The sequence below is a fragment of the Puma concolor genome, chromosome C2, assembly GCF_028749965.1.
Source record: "Puma concolor isolate L17-30 chromosome C2, mPumCon1.1.hap2, whole genome shotgun sequence".
In the NCBI taxonomy this organism is placed as follows: Eukaryota; Metazoa; Chordata; class Mammalia; order Carnivora; family Felidae; genus Puma; species Puma concolor.
Genome location: NC_141675.1, coordinates 101,157,773 through 101,170,243, shown reverse-complemented (window position 1 = coordinate 101,170,243; position 12,471 = coordinate 101,157,773). Strand labels below are relative to the sequence as shown.

Here is a 12,471-nt window from a genome sequence, read left to right as displayed (position 1 = left end):
AAAAAAAAAATTCAGAGAAACTCCTAAGGGCTGAGGGGATAAGTTCACTGTTCTCTTCCTCCTTCAGCAGAGTTTTTATTATTGTAGAGTGACTACTTATAGTATTTACTCCTCTGGAACCTAAACACAAAATTCTATTCCATTAATTATTATCAAAATTATGAAGCAAACTCTGTGAAAGCAGGGACTACTATGTTCATGGTTGAAGCACTAAGGCCTAGAATAGTAACTGTCACATAGTACATATCAATAAATAATTGTTGTATTAATGAATGAATGAATGGGTTAATGAATGAATTTCCATATCAGTACCCCCCTATATTCTTTTGACTTGCCAGTGAATATAAAAAATGTTCTCTCGATTAGACTGTAGATGTCAACTCTGATAAGGTTCTCTGACATTCTGTGGTCAATATTTACTATCTTAAATGGAGCTTAGTAGAATATTGGACCAAGTTTGGGCCTGGGCATGGATCCTTCCAACCAGCGCGTATGATGATACCTCTCTGCATTTTTCAGTTTCCCCCAAGAGTGGTCCTTGAGTTTTTAAGATGTTTCTGAACATAGACCTCTCTGTGTTGCTCACCCTGGTCTTCTTCAGGAAAGCCCTATGTGCAGGAGGTCTTATGGTAAAAACTCTCTGAGTGACATATTGTATCACTTGCTTGTGTGGTCTGGATTTTGGAAGAGGTTGAATGTCTATGGTGGTTAGACTTTCTCACATACCACAGATGGAATATATGAAGCACTTCAAGAAGATGTACCTTCCTGTGCTAAATTGGGTTTCCAGGTTCACCACAGATGTTCCAAGTTGCCATGGCCTGGGTAAGCTAACTGGATATAGAGCAAGGCTAAAGGTGGGTTCTCCTGATGCCCAAGTAGGGTAACTGTCCACCATGTGGATGAGCTCCCTTGAGGAAGACATGAGAGGGGTGATGATCCCTAGAATGTGTGTTCTTCAGAAAAACTAATCTTTAATTCTTAGTTTTAGGCATTGACTATAAAGATGTAAGGCAAAGATGGGTCAGAAGAGAGGTAAACAGGAACATTGGCTGCCCAACAGCGAGGTAGTTTCCAGGGACCATGAAAGCCACTACATATAGCTAAAACTTCCTCTTCCTGAGTGATTAGAAAAGTAATTTGAGATATACTTAATTGCTGGGGAAAGGGGGTAGTAGAAGGATCTGGCTCCAATATAACATATTATTTGTCATCTTAAAGACCCCTTTGATGCACTAGAATGTAGTCTGGAAGCACCCCTTAAATGCTCTTTTTTCAGGACGATAGAAGGGTGAAATGAGATAATGCCACAGAAGGCCTTAGGGCACAAAAGACATCCAGTGAGTGGAATAGTATACGTCAAGAATTTTCTCCAGGAGCCTCTAATCATCACTTTTCCAAAATCGGTGCAAATAGCAGCACACTAAAAAAAGTAAATAACTTCTTAATATTACTTTGAAAATATTTGACTTCATAGACATCCTTAAAGGGTCCTGTGGACACCCTCTCCTGCCGCCCTGCCCAAGGTAGTGACTATCCTCTGAGAACCACTGTTGCAGGAAGAGGGTATGGGGTTTTGATCAGGGAGGGGCATATAAGATGGTTCTGGGATTGCTGGTGACACTATATTTCTTGTCCTGAGTGATAATTACACATCTATATATTTTATAATCATTCATCATAGTGTGCATGTATCATTCATTATATATATAAAATACACAGACATATGATAAAGTAATCAACGATACTTAGGTTCAGGGTTTTCTGAATGTGGTAAATGAACTCATGAAGGCCTTGCAATCTCTCTGCTTAAAGCCCTGTTCTCAGGCCCTGAAGATGGCCATGTCACTCATACTTGCTCTTTAAGCTGACAGCTTTCCCTGTTGCCCCAGTGAAGCCAAGGGCAACGGCTGTATCCCTCTCACCACCAGCAGGTGCACTGCCTAGCTTGTCTTCCGAGTTCATCTTCAACTCATAGAAAACAACATCTCTCATGTTCTTGTTGTTGAGCATTTGGACTCAGCCTAGGTCTGTAGAATGCTTCCCCTATAAGCGTCCTCATGAAAAGTCTCAACCGAGTCTCACAATAAAACCACAAGAAATATTAAATAAGAGATATGTGGTAGTGCTTTGTAAAGGGTAAATCATTATACTAATGCTCACGATTATATTTGTACAAGCATAAATTACGGTAAAAGATTACAATATCCATATCAGCTTTTAGAAAATACAAGATTCTAATTTTAAGAAATTTAGGGAAAAAATAGGTTCTTACCTAATGAATTGTTCCCCTTTTGTAGGTTGCCATTAATATCTTCAATACTATTAAACATAATCAAAGACATTATAGAGGTCATCAGACTTTCTCCATTAATTAAATTGGTGAGGCTTCTAGAAAGACCTATGGAAAAGAAAATATTTTGTTTCACTAAAGAAAATCATCAATATTAAAGATTAAACTTTTATTAGCAAGTAGAAGTATATTCTTATCTATAGATTTATATCACATACTTTTCCCATATACTTAAATAGACTTTAGTCATATTTGAAAACTCCCTTCAAGGAAATTTAATTATATATCAACTTTAAGTTAAGTCTAGACTTCTATAATTAGGAACCAAATTTATTGTGGTTGAGTATGGTTTATTTAACTAAGATAATAAGCTAGAGCTGTTATTGCTTGTTTTTAAAGCCCAGATGAAAACATGAAGTTCATTATTTTTTTTAATTTGGTGATTTAGTCAATATAAATACACATTATATATTTAAGGCAAGATAAGGAACAATGACAGAGGGATAAAGGAAATTCATAAGCCAAGCTTTATAACATGGTACCTAAGCAAAGTATTCATGCAATTGTCAAGATAATCTCACTATGATTAGAAATTCTCTGACTTTTCCATACATTCCTGTCAAAGGTTTTAGAGATTAAGCTCTAAGAAATGGAAAGCACCTCATATTATGTACTCCCATCCTAATTTCCCTCCACTTGTGGCGATACTCTAAGTTTAGCGATCAATGATCATTTTTCTCTATTAAATATGCCTGTAGCAGCAAAACTGTAACTTTGAGCATCTTTAATGACTTTCTAGATGTCTGTAGGAAGGAAATGTTATTTCATGACCCAACCATTCTATGATCACAACCTAACACACTAAGTATGCTGTTGCAAGACAAGTCAAGTCAAGGCAGTGTGTTCTTGTGGAGGGGAAGTGCACTGATGGTCTAATTCTTCACCTCGTTATGCATCCAAGCCCTTTCCTGTAAAACTACAGTTTCTCTCCTCTAAGAGATCCAGTCTGTTCTGTTATGAGACTATTTTTTTCAAATTTTTTTTTTAACGTTTATTTATTTTTGAGACAGAGAGAGACAGAGCATGAACGGGAGAGGGTCAGAGAGAGGGAGACACAGAATCTGAAACAGGCTCCAGGCTCTGAGCTGTCAGCACAGAGCCCAACATGGGGCTTGAACTCATGGACCACGAGATCATGACCTGAGCCGAAGTCGGCGGCTTAACCGACTGAGCCATCCAGGCGCCCCCTGTTATGAGACTTGATGCAAGCAGAGGCTTGGGAAGGATTTTTGCTTCCTATCTCGGGTACCTCTGCCACCACCACTATAATGTCCCCTGGCTGTGCTACTGGAGGATTGTGAAAATATGTGGAAGAAAGGTGGATTTCTCCAAGGGTCCATCCTAGATCACTTAGGCCCTGGATGATCTTCCATCTGACTGTAGATTCATTAGTGAGCCCAGGCCGTATCATCACAACTGCCAGACACACGAAAAATAATAAATAACTGTTGTTTGAAGCCACTGTGTTTTTTCTTACTCAGTTGTTGAAACTCAGAGTTGTTCTTTACTGAGAAAAAACTAACTGGTGCTGTTATATAATTATTCCAACTTGGAAAATAGAACTATAACAAATTGTAAATATGTGAAAATACACAACTGACATGGGGGCATAAGAGTCAACAGGCCATCGAAAGCTCGAGACGGTGTGAAGGTACTCATGCACTCATAAGCATAGGCAGATTTTGTAGGTGTGTGGGAGTAAAAGAAAACAAATATAAAAATCTTGCTTTGTCAACTCAGGCAAAAATGTTGCCAAGAGAAAAGTACTTTATTTTTATTTTTTTAAAAACTACAAAGTGAGGAGAAAAACAATATTCCAAAAGTCACGGCAAGATGGCCAAAACGTAGGAGCATAACTTTGGAAGATAACCCAATGATTTACATTCAACAATGATAGGTCAGGCCATCACTGGATTACTAACCAGATTATAAGATTATAAAGTTGAAAGAAGTATGTAATGCTGTCAGGTAGCACAAAACTTCACTAAGTCCCGTGAGTGGAAAAGGGGCGGGCACTGACAGAGTCCCATAGAGGCAGGGCTGGGGGATAGACGCTGGGGCCTCCTCTCCTTTCTGTTTTTCTTTTTTAATTAAACCATTTTGTTTAATGTTTATTTATTCTTGAGAGAGAGACAGAAACAGAGGATGAGTGGGGGAGGGGGAGAAAGAGAGGGAGACACAGAATCCGAGGGAGGCTCCAGGCTCTGAACTGTCAGCACAGAGCCTGGCCAACTTTGAGATTATGACCTGAGCCGAAGTCTGACGCTTAACCGACTAAGCCACCCAGGCACCAAAACTCTTACCTCACAATCTTAATCTCTTTGATTTGAGAATTGGCTTTCCTTTATTCATTTAGGTAGACTGATGTGTTTCCTCTATTCTATTTCTACTTCCCTCCAGTAGCTTCTCCCACTATAATGGTCATAAAATGAGAAGTGTGTATGTGTGTGTGTGTGTGTGTGTGTGTGTGTGTGTGCGCGCGCGCGCGCGTGCGCGTGTGTGTGTTACATCAACTTGGTACTTTATTTATTTAAAAAATTTTTAATGTTTATTTATTTTTGAGAGAGAGAGACAGAGTGTGAGTGGGGGACGGGCAAAAAGGTAGATAAAGAGTCTGAGATACAGGGTTCCAGGCTCTGAGCTATCAGCACAGAGCCTGACATGGGGCTGGAACTTGGGAACAGCGAGATCATGACTGAGGCCACAGTCCGAGCCTCTGAGCCACCCAGGCACCCTGACTTGGTACTTAATTTTAAATATAGATTTATTTCTCCTAAAATACTACACTCTGAAAACACTGTAAGATTAGTGACTTTACTGTTTTTGACTTTCTGCATTTTTTGGTCTTAATGGTGATGACTCCAAATTTTTTTGTTTTTTGTTTTTTTACAGATGGCATTATCCTAATTAAAGTATTTTCAAAGGAAAAGCAGTATTTGACAATAGAAATGTCATCACAATGTATATGCAAATTGTTCACCCTCAGAACTTTTGGTTTAAGGTAGAAGCATGTATAAAGTCAAGGATTCCAAATAATCCCCTGTCTTATTCCACAAGGGGATGAAAGATTTTAAAAATATATATACTAGGTAAGCCCATCACTAGCATTTCATTTTGTTCTAAGCATCAGCAACCTGAATCTCTATGCTTAATTCTCAATGCCCAGAACCTCATTTCATATAGTGAGAAGCTACAGTGAGCAAAAGATCTTAACACTAGACACATTAAATGCAGAATATGATATTTTAAATGTAGAAAAAGAGGAAAACATATACCTACCAAGGTCTCTTATAGCAGCTGCAGTCAGCATGGGATCTGAACTCATGAGGATAGTTGCAAATAATAACCATGGAGTGGTTTTCAAAAGTAATTTATTCACAGATGCCAGATACCAAAGAATTAATGTATAATTCATAAAAAAGCCAGGAATTGTAATTAAAATTATCTGCAAAGAAATTTTATGTATAGAAAAATCAGATTGCCTTTTTATCCTATTTTGAAAAGCAGATTATCAGGATTATTAGAGATACAGAATCACACTGAATCCATCAAAGGGAAATTTTAAATTATCTTATTTAACAAATATGTGCTTGCAAGTCTGGAAATAAGAGGCAAATATTGCAATGAGATTCTTAGGACCTATGACACAGCACTTGTAAGAAATAGCATATAATTAAAAGGGAACTTTTAAATTTCTTGATAAGGTCATTGAATATAAATATGTATGTGTAAAGGTATATGCATACACACCATATATACTCACACTTATATATACACATTTAACTATGCATAAAACTGAAACCTAGCCTATTAACAGAGAGAAAAAGAACACAAGTTTACAAAGAAGTTACAAAAGAGGAAAAGGAGGAGAAAATAAAATAGAAAGAATGTAGAGAATTGGCAGAGGACTATAGAAAAGATGGGAAGAAAAATTCTATTATTCTAGAACTGGAACCTGGCCTTCTGCCTTCCCACCATTGCCTTCTACTTTCTTTTATTCTATCAGTGGCAGCTATGTAGTAAGATTTCATTGCCAGATGGTCTTGGAAAAATGTGACTGTGCCTGAAGCTACCTATAAGAATTCAGAACTGTACCTCTGTGTTCATTGTAACATTATTTACAATAATGTGAATTTACACTATTTACAATACTTATTTGCAATAATAAGACATGGAAGCAACCTAAGTGTCTATCTATAGATGAGTGGATAAAGAAAATGTATTGTATATGCAATGGAATATTACTTAATCATAAAATAGAAGGAAATCTTGCTATTTGGGACAGCATAGATGAAACCTGAAGGCATTATGCTACATGAGATAAGTCAGATAGAAAAAGACAAATGTCATATGACCTAACTTATATGTGGAATCTTAAAACAACAACAACAACAACAACAAAAAAAAAACCCTGAGCTCATTGATACAAAGAACAGATTGTCAATAGCCAGAAGTGAGGACTCAGGAGGTTGGGAAAAGGGATGAAGGGGGTCAAAAGGTACAATCTTCCAATTGTAAAATAAATAAGTCATGGGATTCAATGTACAGCATGGTGACTGTAGTGAATGATACTGTACTGTATATTTAAAAGTTGTTAAGAGAGTAGATCTTAAAATTATGATAAAAAATTTTTATAATACTGTGGTGATGGATGTTAACTAGATTTATTTTGGTGATCATTTCAAAATTTTTTTTAATGTTTATTTATTTTTGAGAGACAGAGAGAGAGAGACAGAGCTCAAGAGGGGAAGGGCCAGAGAGAGAGGGAGACACAGAATCTGAGGCAGGCTCCAGGCTCTGAGCTGTCAGCACAGAGCCCGATGTGGGGCTTGAACTCAAGAACCGTGAGATCATGACCTAAGCCGAAGTCCGACGCTTAACTGACTGAGCCACCCAGGCACCCCGGTGATCATTTCAAAATACAACAAGTATCAAATCATTATGCTGTATACCTGAAACTAATATAATGTTGTATGTCAATTATATCTCAACTAAAAAATTTTTTAAAATTATAAAAATTTTGTAATGATGTGGAAAAATGCTCTTACTACCAATATTAAATAAAAAAAGCAATATATATGTATATGTATAGAAAGTGTAGCTTATTTTAATAGTTTTGCTTCTAATGTAATTTAGGTAATGGCCTTATATTTACAAAGCTGTTTTAATTACTTTGGAAGAAATGTATACCTTGCTTAAGATTTGGAGTATTTTTTCTTCAAGCTCTTTCCTTGATGGGGTTCAAATATCACATGATTAGGGTAACATAATGGTTTGTGATTTAAAGTTATAGGTGTTTCTATGAGTATTCTCTGTTTTTGTTCATGTGAGTAAGGGAAGTTTTAGAAGGTGGGTATTTTAAAAAAGACTTTTATAAAAAATAATTAAAAAACTGGACCAAATGTTTTCATAATAGCTCTCTAATAGCATCTCAGAGTTAAAATTATAACTGGCATTAAGCCCTGCAAATCAGATTCTCAGAATTACTTTTTTTTCCTCTGTAATTTTTTTTTTTCCTGAGCCCTCAATATGCTGGTCAGTCGCTAAGATATGGTTTATTCACTAAAATATAAAGCTAAATTTACTTCTCCCACACTTTGTACTTTTTCCTTGTCTTCTTTGTTTTATAATTTAGAGCAAAATTTTAAAAATTTGGAGCATAGATAACATATAGTAGTTCATGAGTGAATGATATTATTGGAAAAGATTACTTCTTACCTGCCAAAATAACTTTTGGAGCATGTAAACATCCATGTCGAATGCAACGTTAAAGATAATTATTGGTGTAAATATATTAAAAAATAATTTTGGACTCATCCATTGTATGGCATCTGTGTATCTTTGCACCTAATAATATAAAAATACATCATTTCTCACTTATCCATCCTCCTATTAGCATACAACACATGCTAATGGAGTTAGCATCTCCTATTAGAGAGAGCAATAGAGATTCCTCTCTCTAGCAAAAGAGAAAAAGATATATCACAACGTAATAGGTGCTAAAGTCTTAACTCTACTGCATTTTCATAATTTTCCATCAGATTATTACCAGTAACAGAGGAACGTTAATGCACATCTCCATGCCCATTTTATTTTTTAAATAGCGGCTATAGAAAGTACATTGATATGGGTACAAAAGAATGTGTAGGAGATTTTCAGGCATCCAAGAGGAAGACAGGTTTCAGGTATATGGATTATCATGCACGATGTGTACAAATGAATAAACAATCATATCGCATTTCAGAAACTACAAATAATTAACCATGGCTTATATGGAAAATGTGCATGGAAGAATAGTAGGAATAAAAACTCAGAAGTTATGCTGTTAATGAAATGATTAATTAATGGTGTTTGTCATAAAATATTTAGTTGATAAATCCTCTTATGGGCATCCACTCAACATTTGTTTATTAAGGAAACACTGATTACTTGCCGTGTGAGGTGATATCTTTGCCTTTGGGAGATGATTCTGCCTGGGTCTCTCGTGTTTCCCCATATCTTATGAGTGGAGGCATTGATTGCTTTTCTTCCAGACTATCTTTCAAAAATATTTGTATGGCTAACAGCTTTGGAAGAGAGAGCCAAGTGTCTCCTTCTAGAGAAAAGAATTGGTTTACTATACTGTACAGTGCAATAAAGATAGTGTCTCTCTCTAGGGCAAGAGGTAGGATGAGCTTACTGCCCATCACAAAATATCCAAGTTCTTTAAACTAAGGTTTCTTCTCTTATAATGCAATCCATTGTGTATGTGGGTTTCACTGGACCCTCTTGGCTTCTCCCTGCGGCTCCTGGGGCTCATGGAACAGGCCCAAGAAGATGCTGATAGTCTGGTTTCTGCTATTACTGTCAGTACTAAAGTCCTTTGTCTCGGGCCCAGAAGTCCCTTGTCTTTTGCCAGGACCATGAAACTGTGACAGGCTAACTTATTACTTGCAGGCAGAGTAAAATCTTAGGCCCTTCACAGTTCTTGACTTATGTTCTCTTCTTCTAAAAGGTTACTGACAAATATAAAAGTTTATAGAAGTACTTAATATGGCATATAAGTCAAAATCGTACGGTTACATAACATGTTCATAGCAATAATGTGCTCATAACAAATGAAGTAAGAATACTTCTGGCTCTTATACGAGTACATGTTTCCCATAATGTTTGTTAATATCACATCTCCTGTTTGTTTGTTCTCATTCATGTTCTGATTGACTAGAGCAGGTGATGGAAAATTATGGCCCTGGGCCAAATCCGACTCAATGACTGTTTTTGTAAAGTCTTACTGGAGCACAGCCATGCCACTTCTTACATATTGTCTACGGTTGCTTTTGAATTATAATGGCAGAGTTGAGTAATTGTGACAGAGCTCATATGGCCTGTATAATCTAAAATATTTACTAGATGGTCTTCTATAGAAAAAGTTTGCTGCCAACCCCGAGGCTAGAGAACTATTTAATGTGCCAATAATGCATTCTACGTCTCTTATTGTAAGATAGTCTCTCTCCTCTACCTGATTCCAGTTCTCAACTTTTTGTAACACTGCAGCTGCCATGACTATATCTACAGTTTGCCTTCCTCCTTACTTCCAACTCCAGGTAAGTGGTCCAACATCTGTTTCTTGAAATCTTGTAAGCCATACACACTTAAAGACTAGCCTCTATTGTAATAGGAATCTTGTAAAATATTCCTAACTGAAGCAATAGATTGGTTCAATGTCAGAATTATCTTGCTACAAGAGACCTGTACTAGCAGCTTAATCTCTCTGGACTTCTTCTCCTCCTCCTTCTTCTTCTTCTTCTTCTTCTTCTTCTTCTTCTTCTTCTTTTTAAAAAAATTTTTTAATGTTTTTATTTATTTTTGAGAGAGAGAGAGAGACAGAGACAGAGACAGGGCATGAGCAGGGGAGGGGCAGAGAGAGAGGGAGACAGAATTGAAAGCAGGCTCCAGGCTCTGAGCTGTCAGCACAGAGCCCAACACAGAGCTCGAACCCACAAGCCACAAGATTTATAACCTGAACCAAAGTCGGACACTTAACCAACTGAGCCACCCAGGCACCCCCTCTCTGCGCTTCTATCTTATGTACCAATTCTTGTCTAAACTTTTGAATTCTGCTTAAACTCTCATTAGCTGCTCACACTCTCAGTAGCTGTATGTGTACTCATTCTCTGAGCTGCCCACCCCCTTCCAGACAGTGGCTCTGTTTTGACTGTGTTTAGCTGGATCTCAGCTCTTCCATGCCTGGTTCCTTTTTTCACATATCTGATCTGATAGTATCCATATCACAAGCATCTATCAACTGGCAGAACAGTGAATTGGCAAGTATTTTTTTACAAATTTCCTTAAAATTCCATCTTTGAATTTGTATGAATTTGAGGCATAACACAAAATATTTACTATACACACCTTGTCAGATGTAAAACTTAATATTTCAAAACTGCATCCAATTAAAAATAATATCACAGGGAGAGGAATTGGAAAGTCTTTTAAGTGCAGGTTCAAAAATGCTGCAGAAAAATACATTTTTACTGAGAGGCAATGAAATATGACACTTACAGAACTTTAATTTGATATACTTTCTTAATGCTGAGGACAATGAAATACTGTTCCACTTTTTACTTATTTAATTCCAGTAATTAAAACCCTCTCTCATACTTAAGCACACTGAATCAGTGTAATTGCTAATCTGCTGGATTCTGTATTTACCTCTTGTATGAAATATCTCATTTCCTTAGAATCTTTAGTAAATATTGCTAGCAATCACTGGCTCTTGGGTTATTACTAAACACTTATAGGAATTTTTGAGGAATATATGAGGAACTAGGTATAATAATTTGCCCAATGAGAAAAACTAGCTTCCTATTACTGGTTATCTACTATGCATTAGGCAGCCTATAATGAATTTCTATCAAAGTACAATAAGCAATATCATCGCATTTCCTTCAGTTTAATGTTTTCTTTTTTCCACTTTTTTGTAATATAATTTCTAATCAGTCAAAGAATGCAAAAAAAAATCTTTTGATTTCTATAGTATTCTTTTCTTCTTATAAAGGCTAGATATAATTTATCATTTGAACAAAACCTATGGGACACCCTACCAAGTGCTTAAAAAGTAACTGACACATTCAGAAGACCCAAAAATTCTTTGTTCAAGTGAACAAAGCAGTACACGACTAGCTTTAATATGTGAATAGTTTATGATAAAGCAGATAACAAGAAAAATACACCAACCCTTGAGTTTTTGATTATCTGCTTCAATTCTTTCAATCATTTAAATCTAACCATGACCTACCAAGTAAAAAGACATGAACACTTTGAACCCAAAGAGGATGAAGACAATGAATCAGACTCTGCATGTCTCTTCTCAGGGACAGATTATCATTGGATTCATTTGGTTGGTAATCTTGGGTTAAAAGTATAAATTTAGGAACAAAATTCTAATATTCTATCACTGCTACTGTCCTCAATTCTATATGGCGACATTTACAAGATATATCCATAGAACAAACTCAAAGAAATAGTTACACCTACCTCCAACTGTGCAGATCAAAGACAGTATTAGAATGATTTCAGGGAGATCTTCAGAACTAGTCATAAATGTAATTCTGAGAAAACCCACCCATGTGCTGGAAACCGTTTTGGTAAGAAAAGTGATATTAGACACACTGGAATTCAAATCCATTTTGTTGTTTCTCACAAACCATCTGATTTCAGCTCTTATGACTTGGCAAAGCCTTCACAGGATCATAGGATTGTACGATTGGCCTTCTTGGTTTTTCTTAGGAAAAAAAAAGAGGAAGAAGAAGAAGAAAGAAGCTCAGATTTCTCCTTAATTATTTCTAGTGATATCTTAGGGTCCACCAAATTTAAGAAAGCTTTCCCTTTCTATGATGCTTTCATTTTAAAGATGATAGAAAAGGTACAACTCCAAGTGATAGAGACTAGCCAGTGTCATCCTGTGTTCACTCCAAATGCAAAGCACTATTCAGCTGTTATTCACCCTGAATCTACCCAACTGACTAAAAGCAGTTTTCATCTAATCAGTCAATGGGACTACCAAATGGTGCAGGTTACTTAGTTCTGGGGATGGACAACTGAGGGGTTTACCCTCAACTTATCTGAGCCTCTGGAAG

At 36.5% G+C, this 12,471-nt stretch overlaps 1 protein-coding gene across 2 annotated transcripts in view; it reads right to left on the bottom strand.

Annotated features, from left to right (window-relative positions):
* SLC9C1 (solute carrier family 9 member C1) overlaps nucleotides 1–12,095 on the bottom strand; it is a 90,222-nt gene extending 78,127 nt beyond the window's left edge. Inside the window, exons 1-5 of one of the 2 annotated variants that reach the window (XM_025913379.2) lie at nucleotides 11,870–12,095; nucleotides 10,745–10,845; nucleotides 8,072–8,200; nucleotides 5,633–5,798; nucleotides 2,276–2,401 (exon numbers count right to left, since the gene is read on the bottom strand). In XM_025913379.2, the coding sequence (XP_025769164.1) occupies nucleotides 2,276–2,401; nucleotides 5,633–5,798; nucleotides 8,072–8,200; nucleotides 10,745–10,845; nucleotides 11,870–12,020 (673 nt within the window). In that variant the 5' untranslated portion in view covers nucleotides 12,021–12,095. The remainder of the gene's footprint in view (nucleotides 1–2,275; nucleotides 2,402–5,632; nucleotides 5,799–8,071; nucleotides 8,201–10,744; nucleotides 10,846–11,869) is intronic. The other variant, XM_086675453.1, reaches the window with a different exon arrangement.
* Nucleotides 12,096–12,471: the final 376 nt, after the last annotated feature.